General features: G+C 38.3%; 1 protein-coding gene across 1 annotated transcript in view; it reads left to right on the top strand.

The window, feature by feature from the left end:
- The window catches only part of LOC120529551 (anoctamin-9), a 96,887-nt gene that overhangs the window by 34,876 nt on the left and 34,049 nt on the right, over positions 1–27,962 (top strand). The window contains exons 6-11 of the mRNA XM_039753449.1: positions 7,889–7,947; positions 8,053–8,132; positions 15,214–15,348; positions 15,513–15,609; positions 16,011–16,071; positions 17,712–17,794. Of these exons, the coding sequence (XP_039609383.1) occupies positions 7,889–7,947; positions 8,053–8,132; positions 15,214–15,348; positions 15,513–15,609; positions 16,011–16,071; positions 17,712–17,794 (515 nt within the window). The remainder of the gene's footprint in view (positions 1–7,888; positions 7,948–8,052; positions 8,133–15,213; positions 15,349–15,512; positions 15,610–16,010; positions 16,072–17,711; positions 17,795–27,962) is intronic.

Genomic DNA, 27,962 nt, shown 5'->3' with positions numbered 1-27,962 from the left:
CAATGTTAGAAATGTTTTCTATTTTCAATTGTGAATAAAATATGGGTTTATACGATTTAAAAATCATTGCATCCTTTTTTTATTTACATTTTACACAGCATCCCAACTTTTTAGGAATTGGGGATGTAATTAAAAATACAGTTGCTTATTTGTTCAGGAAGGATGACAAATCAATTTCCAAACAATATAAAATCCATTATCCCCTGCTAAAAATTATTTACAAATAGAGTGCAGTACTAAATTCTCTTAAATGTCTGACAGCGTAAGGCTCCTAGAAGTTCCAAAGTGTCTGACGGTTATATGTAGTTATGTTTTTCACCAAAAATGGCAACTTCTGTGAGTCCGCCATCAGTAAAATTATAGGCTTGAAAGAAGGGTAACAAGGAGGGGAACTACTTCTTCTAAAAACTTTATTGCATGATTTATAATTATAAAATACCACATGAATGAAATGGAAAACTTTTGGTACATGAGTTCTGCACAGTTGAGTTTACAGTAGAGTTACTTGCACATAGAGTGGAGTTTCACAGGTTTTGGTCAGGAGATGTGATTTTCATTAGGCATTGCTGTGGAACAGTGTTTGTTGAGGGCTTATATTTTTGGTTTTCTTTGCTTACACCTAAGTATTGTTGAGTCCACCTACATTTTACTATTCTAAGTGGTCACTTGGTTGACAGTTTAAACCAAATAAGAGACTGGTTATTCCAACCATTTTGGTAGATGTTGATTAAATTGAAGGGTGTGTGTGGGAGATAGGGTACAAGGGGTTTGGGATTCTCATCGGAGCTTTGTCTGCTTTGTTTAAAAAGAAAAAAAGAAGAAAAAAAGAAACATCAAACAGTGTGGAGGGTAATTCTCCACCTTGGAGTTTTGGGACATTTTCTTGATGGGATACATAAAACTGAACGAGATGCTTAAAAACATCAGATGAGCCTAGTTATGCTATGGGATAATTATCTAATGTGTCAAAAAAAACATTGCTTCTTTAAAAATGATTACTATGTTGGAATTGTGACATCAAAATTAAAACGAGTGTTTTTAAATCAGGCTGTGCATAAAAAAAATCCCTCAAATAGAGTTAATGAATTTTGTAAAAAAGAATGAATTGAAAGGAGAAATTCGTCAAGAAGAGCTGGAAATAGCTGCTAGGAATAGGGTGAGTGGGTCCTTTTTCCACATCCTGTTGCTACTGAAACCACCACCAGGAAAATCAGTTTGAAAGGGATGTGAAATAACCTATATACACTAGATGTTTCCATTGCACAAGAAATATAGGTGTAAAGAAGACAATGTATTTGTTCAAAGATTAAAAGCTGGACTTTGAAAGCCAAATTCATCAAATTCTAAAGCTAATTGTAACACTTTTGTATAAAATACTTTGTAACTTAATAAAAAAAATGTTCTATGTTTTTTTTTTTTTATTAATTTTATTACAATCAATACATAGCAATCAAGTTTTTAAAAAAAAAGAATTATGCTAAGAACAGATCGATCCCCACCCTTGAGAGAGAGAGCAAGCCAAATGGTGTAAAATTTAAGGCTTTAAAAATACCTAAATCAACAAATTCTCTGTGCTTTATAAACTCATTTCAAAATATTACTGATTAGATCCTGCCATGTTTTGAAAAAAGTCTGCACAGATCCTCTAACTGAGTATTTGATTTTTCCAATTTTAAATAATATAACACATCAGTTTCCCACTGACTTAAAGAGGAGAGTTTGGGTTCTTCCAGTTTATCAGAATAAGTCTGCGTGCCAACAGTGTAGTGAATGCAATCACAATTTGTTTGTCTTTCTCCACTTTAAGACCCTCTGGAAGAACCCCAAACACAGCTGTTAATGGGTTAGGAGGGATTGTGAGTCCAAGACTGTCTGAGAGGTAATTAAAAATTTTTGTCCAGAATAATGTTAATTTGGTGCAGGCCCAGAACATGTGACCTAGTGAGGCTGGGGCTTGGTTGCAACGTTCGCAGGTTGGATCATGCCCTGGAAACATTTTGAGAGTTTTAGTCGAGACAGATGTGCTCGATATATAATTTTGAGTTGTATAATTGTATGCTTTGCATATGGAGCTTGAGTGAATTCTCTGCATTGCTACTTTCCACTCCTTTTCTGATATATTAATTGAGAGGTCATTTTCCCAGTGTCCTCTTGGATCTTTGAAAGGAAGGGATTGTAAAAGGATTTTATATATTGTAGAGATGGAGTCTAACTCCTTGAAATTGAGCAATAATTTTTCCAGCGTGGATGAGGGTGCAAGATGAGGAAAATCTGGAAGGTTCTGTTTAACAAAGTTCCTGATTTGAAGATAGTGAAAGAAATTTGTAGCTGGAATGTTAAATTTGGAATGTAATTGTTCATAGGATGCAAAGACGTTGTCTATATAAAGATCTCTAAGCAAGTTAATTCCAAATTTTTCCAGATATTAAAAACTGCATATGTTTGTGAGGGTTGAAAGAGGTGGTTCTTTTGCCAGGGTGCCACAGAAAGAAGCTTCTCCGTCTTAAAATGCTTTCTACATTGGTTCCAGATTCTAAGTGAGTGGAGCACAATTGGGTTATTAGTGTATTGCCGATAGCGTGTGTTTATTGGAGCACAAAGCAAGGAATACAAAGAAGTACTGCAGGATTTTACTTCTATTGCGGTCCATGCCTGTGTATGTTCTTCTATTTGTGTCCAGGTTCTTATCGACTGTATATTTGCCGCCCAGTAATAAAACTGGAAGTTAGGTAGAGCCATGCCACCTTCTGCCTTTTGTCTTTGTAGGGTCGCTCTTTTGATGCGTGGATGTTTAGAATTCCAAATAAATGAGGTTATTGTTGAATCTAATTGCTTAAAGAACGATTTATTAATGTATATTGGTATGTTTTGAAATAAAAAGGAGCTTAGGAAGAATATTCATCTTAACAGTGTTAATTCTTCCAGCTAGTGTGAGATGAAGGGTTGACCATCTATGCAAGTCTTGTTTAATTTTTTCCATGCAGGACGAAATTTTGTTGATAAAGAGCTTTATGTTTACTTGTGATGTTTACCCGAGGTATTTAAACTGTTCTGCAATGATAAAAGGAAGGGTGTCTAATCTAATATTATATGCTTGAATTCACGGAAAGAGTACACTTTTATTCAGATTAATTCTGAGACCAGAGAGCTTTTGAAATTCTGTGAGTGCTGCTAAGACTGCAGGCACAGAATTTTCTGGGTCCGATATATACAGTACCATGTCATCTGCATATAATGAGATTTTCTGTTCCAGTCCTTCTCTGCTAATCCCCTTTATCTGATCAGTATTTCGACAATGTATTGCCAGTGGTTCAATGGCAATTGCAAACAGCAGTGGTGACAAAGGGCATCCTTGTCTTGTGCCACGTTCTAGTTTAAAGTAGTCTGAGCAAATGTTATTGATGCAAACTGAAGCTTCTGGGTTAGTATACAGTAATTTAATCCATGCACAAATGTTCGGGCCAAACCCAAACTTCTCCAAAATAGTAAAAAGGTATTTCCATTCAATCATGTCGAATGCTTTTTCTGCATCCAATGATAATAATATTTCTGGGGTGTTTGATTTAGTTGGTGAGTATATTACATTAAACAGGCGTCGAAGATTTGAAGATAAGTGTCGGCCCCTAATAAATCCAGTTTGGTCTTGTGATATTACTGAGGGAGCACTTTCTCCATCCTTCTAGCTATGATTTTAGAGAGTATTTTAACGTCGTTATTCAGAAGTGAAATTGGTCTGTATGATGCACATTGTAATAAGTCCTTATTTTGTTTTGGAAAGACAGTGATTAGTGCTTGGCGAAAGGTTTGTGGAAGAGATTGGTTATCTCTGGCTTCTGTAAATGTTGCTAATAGGAGGGAGCTAGCTGAGCGGAGAATTTCTTGTAAAACTCTGCAGGGTAGCCGTCAGGGCCTGCTGCTTTTCCACCTTGGAGTGACTTTATAGCATCCAGTAATTCTGATAATGACAGAGGTTTATCGAGTTCCTCCACACTAAAAGCGTCAATTTGTGGTATCTGTAATTTATCCAGAAATGCATTAGATTGTATATTGTCTTCTTTAAACTCAGTAGTATATAGGGATTTATAGTAGTCTCTAAAAGTGTACATTATATTTTTGTGTTCGATGATTTTATCTCCATTCGTGTTAGTAATTACGAGATTGCGTTGCATACATCTTGCTTGTGAATTTGTTGCGCTAAAAGCTTATTAGCTTTCTCTCCATGTTCATAATAATGATGTCTGGATTTGTAAATTAGTTGTTCGGTTTCTTTAGTTGTCAAGAGGTTTAATTCTGAATGTAGAGCCTGCCTCCTCTTATGTAGAGTCTCGCTTGGTAGTCTGGCATGTTCTTCATCTATTTTAGTAATTTACTTTTTATCTCTGCTACTTTCTTGCGGATTTATTTCTGTGGGAAAGATATGAGATAATCTGTCCTCTTAAGAAGGCCTTAAGAGTTTCCCAGAGTATTCCTGCAGAGATCTCAGGGGATGTATTTGTCTCTAGAAAGAATTCAATTTGTTTGGATATAAATTCAGTACAATTCTCGTCAGCTAATAGAAGCGGATTGAGGCCATCTGCGGGTGAGTGTATGGGGCTTAGTAATTTCAGCTCCAAGATCATCGGAGCATGGTCTGAAATAACAATAGCATCGTATTTACAAGATTTAATCTTAGGCAAGAAGTTATTATCTATAAAGAAGTAATCAATCCTTGAGTAGCAATGATGTACTGGTGAGTAGAAAGAATATGTTCTTGAATTTGGGTTTAAAACCTCCAGGGATCTGATAAGTTGTGATCAGTTATAAACTTTGTAATTATCTTTGCGGTGTTAGTTGCGTTCCCCTGTGGAGGAAGTCTTATCTAAAAGTGGATTTAGAACACAATTAAAGTCCCCAGCCATTATAAGTTTATGAGTGTTCAGATTGGGAATGGATGCAAATAAATTTTGTATAAATTCCTTATCATCAACATTAGGTGCATAAACATTTATCAAAATCATTTTACAGTTAGATAAGTCTCCCATGACCATCACATATCTCCCTTCAGGATCCAATACTACATCTGATGCTACAAATGGTACTGTTCTATGTATGAGAATTCCCACCCCTCTAGTTTTCTTTGTAAAACTAGAATGGAACATTTGGCCAGTCCAGTCTTTTGCAGCGGAACTGATCCTTACTTAGTAAGTGGGTTTCCTGTAAAAATACTATTTTAGCATTTAGACCTGTTAGGTGAGAAAGTACTTTCTTTCTCTTTAATTCGTGATTCAGGCCTTTAACATTCCAGCTTACGAAGTTAACTGTCCCATCATGGAGACACTGATTCTGAGTTTTTGGTGTCATATTATAGTCTTAACTGGAAGTGAAATAGTTTAGGTCTTAATTTCCTATTCCCCCAAGAGTTGTTGCCATGCAGCTTATTATTACGTTGATAGTTATAATTATAAAGATTGAGATGATAGATTAGATATAGATCAAGCCTGCTCTCTTTCTCTTCCCCTTAACCCCCACCCTCCCTTTTTGCCTCCCCAGGTGAGGCTAAAACCCACTTCATGCAGTCCCAGTCCTCTGACATACCCAGAGACAGAGCACGTCCAAAGCACATCAAGCCCCCATGCAGTGGGCTTTAAGGTTAAAAGATAGAGATATCTGTTACCAATATAGTCTTTAAAAGAGGAAAAAGAAAAAAAGAAAAAGAATTTTGCACTTAATATATATATATATATATATATACATATATATACATATATATACATATACATACATATATATATATACATACACATACACATACATATAATCTTCATCAATTTTAGTGCATTAAGATGATATCCCCAGATAATAAACCCAGGTGATGGTGTTAAAGATGTGTCCAAAACAAGCATAACAAGTCTTAATGCAGTAATAGCAATAACAGCAAACCAAGGGTATGATATTGAACAGTCTCATTTAGGGTACACATGAAATAATTAGAAAAGAAAAAAGAGGAGGAAAACGTAATTAAGCACAATAAAACATAAACATTTAGCCCTAGTAATACTAAGTAATAATAAGTAATAAGTAAGTAATAATAATAATAATAATAATATAAGAATATGAGAATATATGCTGATAAAAACCCGTATTTTAAAACAAATAGATCAGACAGTAGATTATTAATCCTAGCTTTATCATTTACCGCCATGACTCACAATTATGTATCAGAATAGTCCGGGATCAGCTTTCTTAACTCATTTTCTGCCTCCTCCTTGCTAGCGAAAACATAGAAATGACCCTGCCATTCCACTTTCAGTTTTGCGGATACAGGAGGCCGTATTTGACATTGGCTTGCCGTAGCAGCTGTTTAATATTATAGAAGGCGCGTTTAATAGCTGTTGCTGGAGAGAAGTCAGGGAAGACGCGAATGTGGCAATCTTCATATATAATATCTTCCTTTTTTCCTGAGGAGTTCCATCACCTCTAACTTAAATGATAATCGTTCAAAACGAACTATAAAAGATCTTGGTCGGGTCTGACGGTGTTTGATCAGCAGACGCTGTAAGCGCTGCTATCTCAGATTCTGCTTTAAAGTCGCCCCGATTATTTTAGAAAAAGTTCAGTTGAATTTCACGGGTTTAAACTTTCTCGATTCTCCGGCAGGCCTTCAATTCTGACATTATACCTTCTATTCCCATCTTCTAAAGCAGCCAGTCTGCCTCCAAGTTTTTCTCCGAGTTTTTTACATTCCGAACTGGCATTTACTGCTCTTTCCTCGGCACTGGCAGCTAGATGTTCGCTATTTCGATCCGATTCGTGAATGTCTCACTAAGATGCTCCAATTGATCAGCAAGCGTGCTCAGTTTAGCGAGTTTTTCTCAATGCGCTCTTCAATTTTGCCCAGCACCTGTCGAAGTTCAAGTTGGACCTCTTGACGCAGCCTTTCATTTGCCTGTTGGAATTCCTGTCGCAGCCTTTCATTTGCCTGTTGGATTTCCTGTCGCAGACATTCATTGGCCTGTTTCATCTCCTGTTTTAATTCCTGTTTCAGTCTCTCAAGTGCCTTTGCCGTTGCTTTCTCATTAGCCTTCTCGCTTTCCTTTATATCTTGCGTGAGCTCAGCGAGCAACACTTTCAGTTCAGATAGCTCAAATGTGCCTTCTTGTGCCGTAGATGAAGCAGCAGACTCTGCTGAAGCGGTGTCCCGCTGCTCCAGTCCCGCGTAATTGCGTAACTGAAGCCGCGGACCTCCCGGCCTTTTCCAGTTTCAGGTAATCCTCTCCAATCGGCGAGCTATCCACATCTGCACTCACGATCGCACCTTCGCTCCCCTTTTCGCTCTCAGCCGGCGACGATGTAGCGGACCGTGGTCCCGAGGAGTCTGTACTTTCGCCCATCTGATCCAGGTCTGTCTCTGACAGGCCGTATCTCGAGCTAGGGCTTGCTGATCGCAGCTTGGATGTAGCTTTAGTCTTCGATTCTTTCGTTCTTTCCTTCTTGTTGGCCATGTTTATATGTGTTTACATATACTGTAGCGGTCCCTCTCGGGTCGAATAAATACAGGATATCTCAGAATAATAAGCAAATAATATGAAAAATAGCACCACTGCTAGCGGAGCTCCACTTCAGACGTCCATCTCCCGCATCGGACGAGACCAACCTGTTCAAAATGTTCTATGTTTTAATATACGTATTTACCTTTTAAATAATGGAAAATTTTACAATCTGTATTTTTTAAATGTACTCTCGTAACTAGAAAGGTCCCATAGATGCCCTAACACCCTGCTCTGGTCTGTTTTCTGCCTTGTGCCTAGTACTGCTTGGGTTTGAAAATGCCCAGTTCTCTTTTGTTATTTTACTATAATTAAAAAATGTATCAAATTCACCATGTATGATGGCTTTCCTCCTGTTCTAGAGAGACTGACTGACTTACTCAGAAAAAATGTTTTTGAAACTGCCTTTCCTCTTCACCAGGTACCATCTTGTGTTTTTTTCTGAGTGTTAATGTATAGTAGTTTGTGTGTGTGTACTTATATATGCAGAATTTACTTAATTATTGTCATTTTTTTCTTTTTTTAGAAAACCCAACAAGATCATCTAACAGAAAAATGGGCACGTTGGACAGCACTTCATAAATTCCAACCTATTGACTTAGTGAAGTAAGATTATCCACTCACTCCAGTAATTTTACTTAGAGTAGCATTTGAATCTTTAATTTTAATTATTTTTGATTTTACAATTAGAGTATATTCTGTTTGCATTCAAGTCAGTTTTCTATAGTATTGGTTTAATGATCAGACTTATGACGTACCTCTAACAGCATACTGAGGTAAATGAAAATCTTACTAAGTCTTCCAAATTAGTCAGTGGTACAGTAGGAGAAGGTGACATGAGAATGATGTATGAAACATTATTTAATCAAATTTTAAGAAGGTTAAAAAATAACTCATTGCTTCCAAACACTGTGAGAACAGTATTTGAAGGCAGTGAAGAAGAAAGAAGATATTCAACAAATGAATATATAAATAAAAATCCAGCAAAGTCAGAGAAAACTGGAAAAAAAAAAAAGCATTCATGCATCATGAGCATCATACCAATCCATATTAATGGCAATTTTACAAAACTTGTAGTATAACTAATTCACTGAACTTGTGTTCCTGTTCCTAAATTCTAATTTTCCCAGGGGTTTTGCCATGAAGCCTATTGTTGCATTGGGACTTATAAGGATTAAAAGGATAAATTAGAAATAGCTTTCTCTCTCCTCCTAGTCACCCCCGCCACCCCATTTTGCCTCCCCACGTGAGGCTAGATCACACTTCACAAAGTCCGAGTCCACTGACATACCTAGAGACACAACATGTCCAAAACAAAACAAGCCCCTCAGCTTGTATAAGGATTAACATAGAAATATCTATTGACAATACAGTCCAAATGCTATAAGCATAAAATATAATCCCAATATAATCTTGAGAGAGTAAACCCAGGGAATGATGTTAAACAGTATCCCTGGATAAGCATAGTAAGCCCTAATACAATAAACCAAGGGTATGATGTTAAACAGTCCCCTAAAAAAATTCACTCATACATAAATACACACATTTAAAAAGTAAACAAGAAGTGGCCGAGAAGGAAATAGGATGTATAATTACAGTACCAGTATTATTGCAAGCCGATCCAACAGTAGGTAAGGTGGTCTTTGCCATGCCAGAACTGGATGCCACTCATGATTGTATTACAAAAAAGTGTTGGGATCAGTTTTCTTAGCTCTTTTTACTGCTTCCTCTATAGAAGTAAAAATGTAGAGCTTGCCTTGAATGTCCGCTTTCAGTTTGGCAGGATACAAGAGGCTGTATCTGATCTAATCTTTCCGTAAGGATTGTTTAATGTTGTAAAATGTGGCATGTTTACCAACTGTTGAGGGTGAAAATTTAGCAAAACGGTATCCCCTTTTTCTTTTCCTCCCCTAATTCAGAACTATGCAAGCATGTCAGTAAAATAAATCCTCCTAGGAGAGAGATGCCCAGAGTAGTTCCTTTCAATTACCTGACGTCGCTACCTTTCATTTTTTTTTTTTTTTGTGCCGATTTCAATAGTTTCTAGGACCCCAGGTTTTTTTACAGCATGGGCTTACAGAACTAGTTGATTTATAATTGTGTAAATGGCAGGCTCCACTACAGTAGTAGTTCAAATTCAGAAAGTCGCAAAGTGCCCGAAATAAAAATAGAAGTGGTCATATGTCAAAGTCGAGGTGAAAAGGCAAGTCATGGCCCTCTGTTAGTGTTATATGGAAGTATATTAAGGAACAAAGAAAAGAAAAAAAATGATGGACACAGTGAAGAAAAAAAGTCGAAATGTAGACTTTAATCTCACACCTTATTTTGTCATTAAAGTAGAACATCGTAAACTTCATCTTAAAATTGATTTTTAATTTGATTTAATTTACTGATCGCAACACTGAATACATTACATTCATAATATTACAATATTCTGAACATTTTAGAATAGTACGATGTCCCCTTAATATTATTTTCATGATGAAATGCATTAAAGCATGTATTAAACTTGTCAGGGCACGGTGTTGCAGCGGTAGTGATGAGCTGGCACCCTGTTCAGGGATTTTTTCTTGCCTCCCCTGTCCAGGGATTGCTCCTGCCTCCCGCAAGATGCTTGCTGGGAAATGTGCGAACCTGAATGGAATAATTTAATGCAACAGTACTGTCTTTATCAAACGTATCATCCCCCAATTCCCGTCCTTCCGTTTTCTTTCTCCACTTAACCGATCACCACCCAATACATGTAAAGCCAGCTGTAAGCTTAGAATGCCTATTCTTCAAACTTTTATTGAACATTGAAAAATCTTCATTATATATGTTTATTTATTCCATCCATCCAGGGTTTGTGCCAGTCCCAGCAAGCATCAAGGCAGGAACAAGTTCATATAGATTGCGGCATTGTTGAGTGGAATCCATGTAGATGCTGGTGCAGATGCTGCATGTGCTTTCAGTGTTCTCCAGGGCTGGAGGATCTCTTTGTGTAACTGTAGCTGAGCTGGACCTGCTGTTGCTAAGACCAACAAACTCTTGCCTTTCAGCCAGATAGGACTTAAACCACCGGAGGGCAGTGCCAGAGATACCCAGAATATTCTTCATTCTGGACAGTAGAATGTCATGTCTGACAGTGTCAAAAACTACTCTGAGGTCTAACAGAATTAATATGTGTGTTTGTCCAGAGTCTGCTGCCATAAGCAAATCACTGGTTACTTGAAGCAGGGGAGTTTTGTAGCTGTGCTGCACTTTGAGACTGAAAGGGTTCCATCAAATTATTAGAAGCTAAGTAACTAATGAGTTGGGAGGCTACTATATGCTTAAGAACTTTTGACAGAAAAAGTAAATGAGAGATGAGCCAAAAATTAAGATTATCTGCATCATTTAAGCCAGGGCTATTCAATTGGCGGCCCGCGGGCCAAATGCGGCCCAGAATCAACCTCCGAGTGGCCCGGCCCGTGGTTCCGCCCATAGATAATAAATTAATATTATTCATAAATTGTTATTTAATATAATTTAATACATATATTATATTAATATAAATATATAGTATATTAATATAAATATAAAGTATTTATTATGTCTATGGTCCCGCCAAAAACGCGCATTCCTACGTAAATTTCGTAGCCTGCAACACGCAAACAATGCAGAGCGTACCGATAGTAGCTTAGATTACTATCAATATGTCTTTCTCAACACTGAAACGTAAAATTGCCAATGAAAACCGTAAGTTTAACCCTGCCTGGACTGACAAATACTTGTTTATTTTTCCGCCACATCCAAACGCCAAACCGATGTGTTTAATTTGTAATGAGTGCTTTGGAGTATTTAAAGATTACAATGTGCGGAGGCATCATGTTGAGAAACACCACAATTTTCGCACCAATTTTCCAGAGGGATCTCAAGAGAGGACTGCAAAATTGCAGAGTTTGATTGCATCTTACAACCGGAGCAGTACTACCATGGTGCGGTCATTCACAGCCCAAGAGAGAGCTACTGTAGCATCCCTTCGTGTTTCCTGGATAATGGCAAAAAAGAAAAGGCCATTCACAAACTGTGAAACCGTGAAGGACTGTATGCTGGCTGTCGTGGATGAGGTGATAAATGACGATGAAATTAAAATGAGCGTGGTATCTGCTATAAAAAACGTGCCCCCGTCAGATATTTCAAACATTCCTAGGGTTAAAATTCTTGCTGCAGATGTGTATGAAACGCTGTTAGGAGACCTGATGAAAGCTGATACTATGTCTATAGCAGTAGATGAGTCCCCAGACAGAACTGATACTGCTCAGTTGTGCATATATGTCCGTTTTTTTGATGGCAAATGCTTCCGAGAGGAGCTGCTCGGTCTACTGCCGTTAGAAGGACACACAACTGGCGATATAGTCTTTGGGAAAATTTCCGCCTTTTTTTAAGACAGTGGTCTGGATATGAAGCGTGTGTGCATGCTTGTGAGAGATGGGGCTCCGTTCATGACAGGGAAAGTGAATGGTTTGGCAGCACGTTGGTCCGCTGTTGCACCTCAGTTGATCTCCTTACACTGCATTGTGCATCAGGCGGTGTTGTGCGCAAAACTAAGCGGGGCGCTCAAAACGACAATGGACAGCGTTATGGCTATAATTAATTTTATTCGCTCCACATCAAGCCTCCAACACCGCTTATTCCGCATGCTGCTGTCAGAAATGTCTGCTGAGCACCACGACCTTCTCTTGCATAATGACGTGAGGTGGCTGTCCAAAGGCAAAGCACTGGAGCGTTTCTGCGGTCTCAGAGAAGAGATCATAACTTTCCTCCGCGGCAGCAAGCAAAAAAGGTAGAAACGCACATGAGTCGTATACTGGACGACAACTTCATGGCCGATGCCTGCTTTCTGAGCGACATATTCAAACACCTCAACGATCACAATTTGGGACTACAAGGCAGAGACAAAACTGTCATCGACCTTGTGGAACAGATACGCGCTTTCCAAGTTAAACTGGATCTTTTCGCAAATGATTTGAGCACATGCCGAATGCTGCATTTTCCGACACTCCGCAAAGGCGTCTAACCCCCCGCACAAATCACAGATGTGATGACAGATTTCATTGCGATGTTGAAAAATAACTTTGCTGGTTGATTGGATGGACTTGATCTGCCCACTGAGTTGGTCGTTTTTGTCAGAGACCCGTTTACTGTTGAAATAGAAGGGTACTTATCCGCAAGAGCTAAGAAACTGGTCCCTTCCATTGACGAGGGGAAATTCACACTCGAACTTGTTGACATTTGCAGTCATCTGTAACCATGGCACAGGAGCTTTCCACTAACAGGCCTGCAATGTTTTGGACTGATGTCAACGCACATCAGTTCCCTAACATTAAGAAAGTAGCTATCGTCATGCTCAGTATGTTTGGATCAACATATACATGCGAGTCAAGTTTTTCACACATGAACTCCATAAAAAGCAACTCTCGTTGCTCCCTGACTGACCATACTCTCCACCAATGCCTTTGAATTGCATTGACAACTTACAAGCCTAAAGTCACTGCTCTCGTTCAAAACAAAAAATGTCACTTCTCCCACTAAGTCAGCAGGGTAACTGTAGCCTACAATACATCAATATAATGTGGGATGTGTAACAGAGGCATGCCTAATCACACATGGTGATTTAAAATATATTCCCTCAGTGTTGTTATAGTTGTGAATACTGTGCACTTTTTATTTTATGCACTTTGAGATGTTCCTGGGTCAAATGTGTGCAAGTTGTTTATTTTGTTTCAAAAGGAAAAAATGTTATTTCTAATAGCCTACTACTGTGCACTATTTTGTTTTATGCACTTTGTGATCAGATAGGTCAGATATGTAGCCTAGGTCAGTTTTTTTTCTTTTGTAAGTATATAAATAGGGGCTACCTCAGATTCTGTTAATTCAGCTCTTTCTGTATGCACCTTTTGCTCTGCAAACTGACCAAATTTAAAAGAGAAACAACGAATAAACCTTATGTTTTTCAATAAATTTGTTTGTGTTGGTTTTAAAATTTGTCATTACCAGCTGCTTTGCCGCTAAAATGACTGGCCCAGCTAACCTTCTTGGTTTGACAATCTGGCCCAACTGAATTTGTAATTGAATAGCCCTGATTTAAGCGATTGTCTGGGTTAAGGGATATATTTATTATTGTTGTAACAGTCAGGATTATGGTATGAAGGCAGAAGTTAAGAGCTGTGGTGGGGATTGGGTCCAATACACAGGTAGTTGGCCACATCATACAAAGCAGGTCATTAACAAATGCAGATGTGACTTGTAAAAATTTAGTAAAAGAGCTGGATCGAGTGGGATGACAGAGATAGATGTAGATGGATAATGGATGTATGTTAATTGAATTATTTAGATCTTTAATTTTATTACAGAAAAAGTGGAGGAATTTTTCACGGGCTTCAGTGGGGGAGGTAATTAGGCCAGATACAGGTTGAAGTAGTTTATTAACTACAGAGAACAAAACCCTCTGGTTCTTATGGCGACTTTCTATTACTCTGTCATAATGTGTGTTTTTGGCTGTGGTTAGTGCATCCCTAAAAGCCCTTTGTTGGTCAGAGAAAGCCTGGATATGCACAATAAAGCCACTCTTACGTGGCATTATCTGAAGGCACTGGCCAGCTGCTTTCATAGACCACAATTCTGATTTTATACCTTGGACCTGAATGCTTAAAGGACATTTCCTTATGTTTTAACATAGCTTTTTTGTCTAGTGCTGAATGAATATGAATGATAGCAGCAGAATCTGGAGGTTCCAGCATACAACCACATACATATAGCGCTGGGTATTACAGGCGTGTTTGCCACATGGCTGCAAACATCAAATCACTTCTCAGTCATTCCCAGTCAAAGTTCATACAGAGAGAATCGACGGCAATCCAGCCTATCCATTATAATCAAGGAGACAGAATATCCCCAGCTCCTAGATCTCTAAGGTGCAGAGACAAAAATGTTTGTACGGCAAGAGCAGGCAATGTAAAGAAAGTCTTGTCCAGTGAACCATAAAATGATTCAGTTGTCCCCAAGACTGTAAACACAGTCAAGGCAAAGTCCACAAAAGTAAATCCAAATTCTATGCTATTCGGGTTGATTGCATCCATGAACTATACATACAATAAAAAAAATTAAAGAAGTGCAAAAAGTACAGAGTTAATATGAATTTTAATTTAGTGTTGATAATAGGGAGGAGTGGCAGCAACATATGTGTACCCATTTGTTATGATTAAAATAAAATCTTAATATTTAAGTGTAGTACGAAAACAATAAAAAAAAAAAATCTAAGTGACATTGAAAATGTGTTTTTGAAAAAACCTTATGAAGAAAATGGTTTTCATTTTTGAATTCTGTACCTTAAAAAAAAATAAAATAAATAAAATTATATATATATATATATATATCTCAAATGACATAATGTATACCTTTTGACTTGCTTGTAACAATCATGATTTAATTAACGTAAATTCATGTAATATAGCCACAAATATTTTGAGTTGCACTATACCATTTGGTCTGTCTGATTTCAAATAACTAAATAATTATATATATATATATATATATATATATATATATATATATATATATATATATATATATATATATATATATATATATATATATATTTTTTTTTTTTTTTCTGTTTGGATGTCTTGGGTTAGGCTTTAATTTTCAGGTGTTTTGTTTGTTACAGGAATTATTTGGGAGAGAAAGCAGCTCTTTATTTTCTCTGGCTTGGTTGGTATACATATATGCTAATACCAGCAGCAATGGTAGGAATTGTGGTCTTTCTTTATGGACTTGCGTTCTTTGACAAGAGCCCTCTTATGTAAGTTCAATACAAGTTCTGGCATTTAATAATACAATGCTGATTTTGACTTTTTTGTTCAAACAAATTAAAATGTGATTTTTGTTTTAAAATACACATGATTACTATGAATAAAAAAAACTTCAATTTGCAATGACATGTTTTTTTTGTGTTTGTGATTTCAGTAAAGAAGTCTGTGAAGCAAATACCACAATTATGTGTCCACTGTGTGATACACATTGCTCCTTCTGGAAGCTGTCTGACACATGCATGTATGCTAAGGTATCATTAGATTAAATAAGTGTTATCTGTTTCTTTTGGTACTATTAAATTCTGCTACGTACTTCTAAAATTTTTATTTGTACACTGTATTGAGGATTTGTTCTGTTCTGTGTATTGTATTGTATTGACCCCCTTCTCTATGACATCCACTGCATCCCCAACCTACCTGGAAAGGGTTCTCTCTTTGAACTGCCTTTCCCAAGGTTTCTTCCATTTTTTCCCTACTGGGTTTTTTTGGGAGTTTTTCCTTGTCTTCTTAGAGAGTCAAGGCTGGGGGGCTGTCAAGAGGCAGGGCCTGTTAAAGCCCATTGCACCACTTCTTGTGTGATTTTGGGCTATACAAAAATAAATTGTATTATATTGTATTATAGAGTAGTATTTTTATTTTTATTATTTTTAAGGTTACCAATCTTTTTGATAATGAAGGAACAGTATTCTTTGCCATATTCATGGCATTGTGGGGTGAGTATTTATCTTTCAAATACACAACTTTTATAGATGCCTATTAACTGGTATTATGAGTTAGAGTAATTTTTCTGTCACTAATAATATCTAAAAGCATATGTTTTGTTTACGTAAATGAGATCTCTAGCTTCTTCAATTTTTTTTATCGTAGATTCAATATAACTAAAACTTATTCTTCAAACAAGCTTTCATAGAATGTAATATAGATGATGAAAGTCAAACAAAATAAAAAAAATACTTTAGTTGTTTTAAATTTTCATTCTGACAGAAGATTGGAAAAAATAATGACTGCTGACAAGGTGGTAAAGAGCCATAAATGTACGGCCTATTCTCACCACTAAACCAAAAATGATTAATATCATGTTGATGTTTTAGCTTTATCGCTGTTCTTGATAAAGTTGTGCTCTCGCCTCGGTGGCTACTGATCATCACAAGGTGTTCTGCTCTCTGAACTAGAAATTTTTGGAAATTTTTTTAGTTGAACATATATTAAACAGCTATGCCAAAAGTAAATATACAATAAATTATTATAAAAACAAGCTTTTTTCACAGAACACTTCAGTCACCCTGTGTGTTGTTTTTATGACAAGCATTTCTCTGTATTCTTTTAATATTTCTAAAGATCAGCAGTCTGGTCACTAGATGCCTATATGATCCAAAGCAAACAGGAAATTTGACTTTTGCTAACATGCTTACAATGTGGTATGATCAAAAGTTTTTATTCTTTATGAAAACATATTGTACATGGGTTTCAGATCATTTTCTTAACCTTATATTTTCTCTCCAGACTCCCCACTCTGTTGCAACAAAACCAGTTTACCAGCCTTTTGATCACACTAATTAAAGTTGTTTTATCGCTGACTTTTTGCAAGGCCAGATTAAGGCACCCATGGGCTCCAGGGTGACAAAGCTCAAAAGCCCTCTCCTCAACTTTCTTTTGATATTACAGTTAGAGAACATTTATTAAATATTTATAAAAAGCCTATGTCACTTTGTTTGAAAAAGGTGATAACTTTTTGGATAAATTAAATAAAAACTAGAAAGAGCATCCTTCATTTGAGTTTGTATCCTTTGCTGCTTACACACTGTGACCATGGATACAGTTCTAATCGTAAAAGAAGCAATGGCAAAACCTTAACAACACTTCTGTTTTATTCTCAACAGAAAACACTGCAACCTTTTTAATGCATTTTATCTTCAACATTTGTTAATTCTCCTTGAAATATGCAGCAAAACTTTCAAGATGAAATGCCAGTTATTTGTCAGTTCATAAAGCCAGATTTGTTTACTATATTGACCTGCAATCAAAAATGGAAAAAAAATCTAGTAATATGTACAGTCATACCAAGATGATGTACATCAAAATTATTTGGTTGTACTGGTGTTTCATGAAAAGCTTAAAGAGTTTATGAAAGGAATCAAAGACCAAGAAATATTTGGTGCCATTGAATCCTAAATTTACATTATCAAATTTCAGAAAAAGTGCCCTTCTTCATTGTTATCTTCTCATCATTCTTAAACAAAAACACAAGAGAAAGGGAAATCAGTCACACTGATTCTATTGTTTGCCCTTTTAATGTAAATTTTTGGCTATTACAAAATCATAAGTGACATTTTTTTTTTTTTATAAACCCTAGCAACAATATTTTTGGAGCTGTGGAAAAGACACAGAGCTCGGGAAGCTTGTCATTGGAAACTTTACAACTGGGATAAGGAAGAGGTAAGTATATAGCTTTCACTCATTTCACAAAATGTTTTTGCTCATGAAATATTCTACAATTATAAAACCTCAACTAGAATATTCATATAAGAACACAATGTCATATAAAAATAAAATTTAAATTGCAACTTTTAAATTAAGGCACCTAGAGATAATAAAGGTAGAGGTAGAGTCTGGAATAATATAGGGTTGTCCAGATCTAATTATACAATTTTCATTACACTATAACTTAAGTTTATTACGTAGAAAATCACCCAAAAAATCCCAGACCATTGAGAACTGTGCGAACTGACGACATGAAGAATCATCTTCGCGCCGAACTGGAATCGCCCCCACATAAATCAAAGTCATCCAGACAATCTGGATCTGCATAATTAGATCTGGACCACCCTGTATATGTAAAGTGATGACAAAATTTTATAAAAAAAGTATTAACACACCTTTAACACTACACAACTTTTTCTTTAGTCATACCAAAATTTTCATACCCACATCCTTCCAAACCATACCTGTTCTGAATAACAGTAGTTTTAAATGATCTGCTTTAAAAAGGATTCAATTCTCTGTGGGTAGAAAACTGGAATTAACCAAAAAGGGTAGAATGTAAGAAATGTTAGGTTTAAATAATAAGGGAGCCCACAGTAAAGTATCTACACCAACATTAATGCGTGTTTTTCATTCTGTGCAGTAGTTGTATGAATACAATATTTAGGAGTAAATAAGAGAGAAATGAAAGGATATAATAATTTACTGAACATTTTTCAGATTTTCTGAAAGAAAAGAGAAGAACACAGAGCTGGGAATTTCTTATTTGATAACATACCTCCAAAAATTTCACATGATTAAATGAGATCATTATTAACAAGAATGCTTGGCTTGGCATTTGATTAAGAAACACAAATGGGCCTTGGGAACTCCTGACATAGCTCCTACAAGTCTGTGCCTAAGACTATAGTTGAGCTGCAGCGTAACAGACTAATTGCAGTCAACAGTATCCAATAATCGCCAGCATAAGTCTTTTAAATCATAACCATATACAGTATGAGATTCGCAGTGCCCGGAAATCACAGTATTTCTAAATTTAGCACCAGAGTTTGTGTTTTCTATAGTCATTATGGAAAAGTCTCTACTTGTAAAATAAAATTGAATTGTTATTAAACTTATTTTATTTGTTTTGGGCTTTTTCTAATTTTACTGCACTCGCATACCCATCTGTCTCTCAATTTTATGAACCTGAGCTTTCCATAATAGAGTAATGAGTAGCTGGAACACCACCAGCTGCAAACCAGGTACCACCCCTAGATGGGACAGTTGTCTATTTCAGGTCAGCTTCATGTACTTACTCACACTCTCTCATATTGGTACAACTTCAAGTCACCAAAATCATAACATGAAAACTGGAGTTTCCGGAGAAAACACCAAGCAGACCATGGCCAGTGCAAATTGAACCCAAGTTCTGGAAGCTGATCCATATCTTTCAGCAAGTGAAGTATTTCCTCAGAATAAAACCAACAATCATCTTTCATTATCTGAGCTTTTATTGCTGAAGTTTGCACACAATGTGAGGGCTAAAATTTGTAAAAGTGACATCTATTTAGCTTCTGCCATTTCTTGCCTTAATCTTGTCGTAGAGTGTCCTTTTTGAAAATTAAGGGTAACGCATTGGTTTATCAATGTCCATGACCATAAAATGATTAATTTTTACCAAAAGATAATCAACTTCTAAATTATTCCCCTGTTTAGATTGATGCCCACTCCAGGCAGTTTTCCAGACTTGTGTCTGATGATTACTGGCATAAGCTCCAGCTGCCTTGCAACCCTGCCCTGAATGGCCATAAAATGGATGGATGGTTAGAACCAACCAGAGTAAATATCACCCACATGGTGTCCGCACCTGTAGCTCTTGGAAGAGATGCTGCCAGTATTCTACACAAGTTATGCCCTCAAAGAAATATACTGTATTACCATTCTAAAATTAAATGATCTATTCTAACTCATGCTGAAGTCCTTTTTGTAAAATGGACACCAAAACTAAATGGGTATTTCACATGTGGCAAGTACAGACACACACACTCACATTCTCACTCATGCTTTAAATGTCGTCTTATGGTTTATATGCACTAGATATGCTCCATTGACAAACATCCTATTAGCCTTTCTCATTGTTTGTTTATTGTGTCTATTTATTGATAAAGACAAGTTAATTATGTTTTCTAGGCATTACTTCTAAGCTGTATAGTACCCCCTTAGTAGTATAATTAAATGTTTTTATGCTCAAGGCTTCACACTGACTTAATAGACTAAGCTGTCTGTGTTTTGTGACCCTGGTCTCAAGTGGTGTATCAACTAGCATATTATGATCATCCAGAAAATGGCCTCCCTTGCATCCATGCATCAAACAGGACTGAAATTATACTGATCTCATCTACAATTTTTTCCAGGATAAAACTGCTTTATCCCTTATTTTATTTTATTTTCTAGTATATAGGGAAATTTACATTTAGTAGCTAAAGTACACCTCTCAACAAAAATTATATTTTACCCAAGTGCTATTTTGCATGTTATGTGTTTCTGTATCATAGATTAAACTGTCAGATGCATTTATAATTCTGTCCAATTTTGGCTTATTATTGCTTCCCTATGCAATGTCAGTAGTGTGAAATTTAATTTTTACATGCCTTGCGCCCTACTGGTAATGACTGACATAGCTTACTCTGAAATCAATAATTTGCATAGTATTGCCTGAGTGAGCTAGTAGAATTATAAAATTATTGGAGTGGATTCAGAAAGTATTCAGATCCTTTTGCTTATTAACAGTTTGCTATGTTAAAGCCATGTAATAAAACCATTTAAATGAATTTGCTTTACATCATGCAACACTCAATGTCCCAGAATGACAAAACAAAACCTCAGAAATCTTGAAAATTTATTAAAAACAAAAACTAAAATATCACTTTGACACAATTATTCATATGTGGACATGATTAGGAAAGGAACACATTTGACTGTATATGATCACACAATTCATGATTTGTCCATCCATCATCTTACGCTTATCTGAGATCGGGTCACGGGGGCAGCAGCTTGAGCAGAGATGCCCAGATTTCCTTCTCCCTGGCCACTTCTACTAGCTCTTCTGGGGGAATTCTGAGGAGTCCTCAGGCCAGCCAAGAGACATAGTCCCTCCAGCGTGTCCTGGGTCTTCCGCGGAGCCTCCTCCCAGTTAGATGTGCCCGGTACACCTCACCAGGGAGGCGTCCAGATCAGATGCCCGAGCCACCTCATCTTACTCCTCTCGATGCGGAGGAGCAGTGGCTCTACTCTGAGCTCCTCCCGGATGACCGAGCTTCTCACCCTACCTTTATGGGAAAGCCCAGACACCCTGCGGAGGAAACTCATTTCAGCCGATTGTATTCGCGATCTCGTTCTTTCAGTAACTCCATAGCTCATGACCATAGGTGAGGGTAAGAACGTAGATCGACTGGTAAACTGAGACCTTTGCCTTTCAGCTCAGCTCCTTTTTCACCATGACAGACCGATGCAGAGCCCGCATCACTGCGGACGCCGCACCAATCCACCTGTTGATCTCCCACTCTATTCTTCCCTCACTCGTGGACAAGACCCCGAGATACTTGAACTCCTCCACTTCGGGCAGGATCTCGCTCCCAATCTTGAGAGGGCACTCCACCCTTTTCTAGCTGAGGACCATGGTCTTGGACTTGGAGTTGCTGATTCCCATCCCAGCCTCTTCACACTCAGCTGCGAACCGATCCAGAGAGAGCTGAAGATCACGGCCTGATGAAGCAAACAGGACCACATCATCTCCAAAAAGCAGTGACCCAATCCAGAGCCCACCAAACCAGACCCCTTCAATCAATCAATCAACATTTATTTATATAGCACATATTCATACAAAAAAAATGTAGCTCAAAGTGCTTTACAAAATGAATAGAAAAATAGAAGACACAATAAAAATAAACATAAGTCAACATTAATTAACATAGAATAAGAGTAAGGTCCGATGGCCAGGGTGGATAGAAAAAACAAAAAAAACTCCAAAAGCTGGAGAAAAAAAAATAAAATCTGTAGGGGTTCCAGACCAAGAGACCGCCCAGTCCCCTCTGGGCAATCTACCTAACATTAGTCAAACAGTCCTCTTTGTATTTAGGGTTTTCATGGAAGGACCTGATGATGATGGTCACTTAGACTTCTGGCTTTCAGTCCATCAATGTTGGTGCATCATGATGCTTTGAGTAGGTGGTGGTGGCGCAGGCCGCCACCACAAAGAAACCGGAAAAGAAACAGAAGAGAGTAGGGGTCAGTATGGATTTTGGAGCCACTGTGAATAGTTATTATGAAGAATTGAACATACAGAGTATCAGTATTAAGTTAAAGTGAAGTTATAAAAGGCCATGTTAAAGTAATGTGTTTTCAGCAGTGTTTTAAAGTGCTCTACTGTATTTGCCTGGCGAATTCCTATTGGCAGGCTATTCCAGATTTTAGGTGCATAACAGCAGAAGGCCGCCTCACCACTTCTTTTAAGTTTAGCTTTTGGAATTATAAGGAGACACTCATTTGAAGATCTAAGGTTACGATTTGGAATATAACGTGTCAGGCATTCCGATATATAAGATGGAGCAAGATTATTTAAGGCTTTATAAACCATAAGCAGTATTTTAAAGTCAATCCTGAATGACACAGGCAACCAGTGTAGTGACATCAAAACTGTAGAAATGTGTTCGGATTTTCTTTTCCCAGTTAGGATTCTAGCAGCTGCATTCTGCACTCGTTGCAAGTGATTGATGTCTTTTTTGGGTAGTCCTGAGAGGAGTGCGTTACAGTAATCTAGTCTACTGAAAACAAAAGCGTGAATTTATTTCTCCGCATCTTTCAATGATATAAGAGGTCTAACTTTAGCTATGTTTCTTAAGTGAAAAAATGCTGTCCTAGTGGTCTGATAAATATGCGATTTAAAATTCAGATTACAGTCAACGGTTACCCCTAAATTTTTTATTTCCGTCTTAACTTTTAAACCTAGTGCATCAAGTTTATTTCTGATAACCTCATTGAATCCATTATTGCCAATTACTAAAATTTCAGTTTTCTCTTTATTTAGTTTGAGAAAATTACTATTCATCCATTCAGAAATACCAGTAAGACATTGTGTTAGTGTATGAAAGAGTCGGAGTCATCAGGTGCTATTGATAAGTACAGCTGTGTGTCATCAGCATAGCTGTGGTAACTCACGTTGTAACCTGAGATAATCTGACCTAACGGAAGCATGTAGATTGAGAACAGCAGCGGACCCAGGATAGAGCCTTGTGGAACACCATATCGGATATCATGTGTCTTTGAGATTTGATTTCCACAACTCACAAAGAATTTTCTACCTGCCAGGTAGGATTCAAACCAATTTAAGACACTGCCAGAGAGGCCCACCCATTGACTAAGGCGATTTCTAAGAATGTTGTGATCAATGGTGTCAAATGCAGCACTCAGATCTAAGAGGATGAGAACAGATAAATGGCCTCTGTCTGCATTTACCCGCAAGTCATTTACTACTTTAACAAGTGCAGTTTCTGTACTGTGATTTGTTCTGAAGCCTGACTGAAATGTATCAAGAATAGCATGTTTATTGAGGTGGTCATTTAATTGCAAAATGACTGCCTTCTCTAGAATTTTACTTAAGAAGGGCAGGTTAGAGATGGGTCTAAAATTTAGAGGGGAGGCAGAGGGGTCAAGATTATTTTTCTTGAGCAGGGGTTTAACTACAGCAGTCTTAAGACAGTCTGGAAAGACCCCTGTATCTAATGACGAATTAACTATGTCCAGAATATTGTCAATTAGCACGCCTGATATTTCTTTGAAAAACCTGGTTGGTATTGGGTCAAGGACGCAGGTGGAGGGTTTCAGTTGAGAGATTATACTATGTAATTCAGGTAAATCTATCCTGGTGAAAGCATTTAATTTGTTTATAATGGAGTACCGGGGCTTTGGAGGTTCTGCAGTGTTGGGGAGATATACTATGTTATCTCTAATATCATTAATTTTTTGATTCAACGCCCTGGCTGCGCCTACAAATTCTGTCCATAAAAGTTATGAACAGAATGGTGATGAAGGGCAGCCCTGACAGAGTCCAATTCTCACCGGAAACGGGTTTGGCTTACTGCTGGCAATGTGGACCAAGCTCGGACACCGGTTGTATGGGGACCGAACAGCCCTTATCAGGGGGTCCGGTACTCCATACTCCTGGAGCACCCCCCATAGGATTCCCCAAGGGACACGGTCGAATGCCTTTTCCAAGTCCACAAAACACATGTACACTGCTTGGACAAACTCCCAAGCACCCTCCAGGACTCTGCCAAGGGTGTAAAGCTGGTCCACTATTCCGCGACTAGGTCAAAAACCACACTGTTCCTCCTGAATCCGAGGTTCGACTATCTGCCGAACCCTCTTCTCCAGGACCCCCAAATAGACTTTTCCAGGGAGGCTGAGGAGTGTGATCCCTTTGTAGTTGGAACACACCCTCCGGTCCCCCTTCTTAAAGAGGGGGACCACCACCCCGGTCTGCCAATCCAGAGGCACTGTCCCCGATGTCCATGCTTTGTTGCAGAGGCATGGAAACCAAGACAGTCCTACGACATCCAGCGCCTTGAGGAACTCCAGGCATATCTCATCCACCCCCAGGGCCCTGCCACCAAGGAGTTTTTTGACCACCTTGGTGACCTCAGTCCCAGAGATGGGAGAGCCCACCTCCGAGTCTCCAGACTCTGCTTCCTCATTGGAAGGCATGTTAGTGGGTTTGAGGAGGTTTTACGAAGTACTCCCCCCACCGACCCACAACGTCCCGAGTCCAGTTTAGCAGCGCACCATCCCCACCATATACAGTGTTGTCACTGCAGTGCTTCCCCCTCATCACCGGTGTCCACCAATGGGTTTGGGAATTGCTGCCACGACAGACACCGACCACTTTATGGCCACAACTCTGGTCAGCCGCCTAAACAATAGAGGCACAGAACATGGCCCATTCAGACTCAATGTCCTCCACCTCCCTCGGGACTTGGTCGAAGTTCTACTGGAGGTGTGAGTTAAAGCTATTCTGACAGGGGACTCTACCAGACGTTCCCAGCAGACCCTTACAATACGTTTGGGCCTACCAGGCCTGACCGGTATCCTCCCCCACTATCGAAGCCAACTCACCACCAGGTGGTGATCAGTTGACAGCTCCGCCCTTCCCTTCGTCCGAGTGTCCAGGACATGTGGCTGCAAGTCCAACGACACAACCATGAAGTTGATCATTGAACTGAGGCCTAGGGTGTCCTGGTGCCAGGTGCATATATAGACACCCCTATGCCTGAACATGGTTTTCATTATGGACAATCCGTAACAAGCACAGAAGTCCAATAACAAAACACCACTCCGGTTCAGATTGGGTTGGGGGCATTCTTCCCAATCACACCGTTCCAGGTCTCACTGTCATTGCCCACGTGAGCATTGAAGTCTCCCAGCAGAACGAGGGAGTCCCCAACATGTGCACCCTCTAGCACACCCTCCAGGGACTCCAAAAAGGGTGGGTACTCCAGACTGCTGTTCAGCACATATGCGCAAACAACAGTTAGGATCCATCCCCCCACTGAAGCTAGATGGAGGCTACACTGTTATCTACCTTGGTGAACCCCAATGAACATGCTCCAAGTCGGGGGGCAATAAGTATGCCCACACCTGCTTGACGCCTCTCACCGGGGGCAACTCCAGAGTGGTAGAAAGTCTAGACTATATCTAGCTGGAACCTCTCAACCTCATGCACTAGCTCAGGCTCCTTCCCCTTCAGAGAGGTGACATGATTTGTATCAGAGCAAAAACCAAACTATAAGGTTGAAGGAATTGCCCACAGAGCATAGAGACAAGATTATGTCAAAGCACAGATCCAGGGGAAGGCTACAAAAATTCCTGAAGGTTCTCAAGTGCACAGTGGCCTTCATAACTCTTAAATGAAAAATGTTTGGAACCACTACAATACCTCCTAGAGCTGGCCACCCAGGCAAACTAAGAAATTGTGGGAGAAAGCCAGGGTAAAAAAAGTAATCAAGAACCCAATGGTCACTCTGGATGAGCTACAGAAAACCTGTGCGGAACTGTGACAGTTTTTCAGTTTGGCAACCATAACTGCAACACTTCACCGATATGGGCTTTATGACAAAGTGACCTGACAGAAGCCTCTCCTCAGTAAAAGACACAATTAAGCCCGCTTAGGCCTGTTTGGAGAATGGCCACCTAAAGGCGTGTGAGAAAAAAAATTATCTGGTCTGATGGAACCAACTTTAGTGTTCTGTCTGGAAAAAAACAACCACTGCTCATCTCTGTGCAATACTATTCCAACTTTGAAGCATTGTGTTAGCAGCATCATGCTGTGAGATTGTTTTTCAATTGCAGGGACTGGGAGACTAGATTAGGTTAAGCGAAAGCTGAATGGAGCAAAGTATACTTTATGAAAACCTGCTCTATAGTGCTTTGGACCTCACACTGGGCTGAAGGTTTACCTTCCAACAGTACAATGACTCTAAGCACAAAGCAAAGACAACACAGAAGTGGTTCAGAGATAACTCTGTTCTGTTCTGAGTATCTGCATGTGGCACTTGGTGCCACTACTCTCCTGCATATGGAAAAGTCATAACGGATAAAGGAACATTGAAATCATCATATGTCAAGATTCCCTCATCAGACTGAACAGCCAGCACAGACTTGACGATAGAAAATCCAGGAGTGGGTAGGCAGCCAGATGACCAAGGTCTCCAGGACTGTGACTTTATTTTTGATGTTCTTTTGTATGATTTTAATCTCCACCCTTGTCAACTGGCCATAGTTCAATAATTAATTGATGGACTTATTGTTTTGGTTTCCACTTACAGCATGTTTAATCCATTGTTCCAGTTCTTGCATTTTAATTGAGAACTGTGCTCTGTGAATGCACTCAGTGAAGAGTACTGTACAAAAAGTAAATTATTGTATTGTAACTCCAGGAATGTCTTTGAGTAACCCAGCCAGAGCACAGACTTGAACCCAATCAAACTCCAGAGAGACCTCAAAATAGCTGTTCACCAACAGTTTCCATCCAACTTTACATAGTTTGAGAAGAATGGTAGAATATCACCCAATCCAGTTGTTTAAATCTTGTTGTGTCATACTCAGGATAACTCCAAACTATAATCATTGCTAATGGTGCTTCTGATTCAAGGGTCTGAATACTTGTGAATGTGAGATATCAATTTTTTTTTATTTTTAATTTTTAATTCAGTGTCAATGTCAATTTATTTATATAGCACATTTAAAACAACATAGGAATGCTGTGGTCAAAGTGCTTTACAATAATAGAATAAAAGAAAAACAAAAACAATTATAATAAAACATAAATAGTAATAAAATATATGAACATAAAATAAGATACATAATAAACAGAAATAATGTTATATAATCACAAAGAGGAAGTCATCAGTATTACTGAAGGGCACGGAATGCAAGTGAATAGAAGTGAGTTTTTAATCTTGTTTTGAACAGTTCAATTGTAGACGACTCCTTTATGAAATGAGGTAAAGAGTTCCACAGGAGAGGGACAGCAGCTGCAAGGGCCCTGTCACCCTTGGTTTTACATTTTGTATGAGGGAAAACCAGAGACAACTGACCAGAAGATCTAAGAACTCTGGATGGTTGGTGTAAAACACACAATTCAGATAAATAGGCAGGAGCGAACCCATGTAAAGATTTAAAAACTAGCAACAGGATTTTAAAATCAATTCGAAAACTGACAGGAAGCCAGGAAGTTAAAATAGGAGAAACAGAGTCATACTTTCTTGCCCCAACCAGAAAGTGAGCGGCAGCATTTTGGTCCAGCTGTAAGCTGTGTATCAGAGATTTGTAAATCACAGAATACAGCGAGTTGCAGTAATCGAGGCGATAAAAAATAAAAGCATGAGTAGCTTTCTCAAGATCTTTAGAAGATAAAAAAGGCTTTATCTTGCCTAATAGACGAAGTTGGAAAAAGCCACTCTTGACTACAGAATTTACTTGTTTCTCAAAAGAAAGGTTACTATCAAAGGTAACACCAAGATTGCGGACTTGAGGGTTGGAAAAGACAGAGAGAGCCGAGAAGTCCAAGACCAAATTGGGCTTT

Source organism: Polypterus senegalus, chromosome 1 (genome assembly GCF_016835505.1).
Source record: "Polypterus senegalus isolate Bchr_013 chromosome 1, ASM1683550v1, whole genome shotgun sequence".
Classification (NCBI taxonomy): Eukaryota; Metazoa; Chordata; class Cladistia; order Polypteriformes; family Polypteridae; genus Polypterus; species Polypterus senegalus.
Note: the sequence above shows the minus strand (reverse complement) of the source record. Positions and strands in the feature narration are given on the sequence as shown.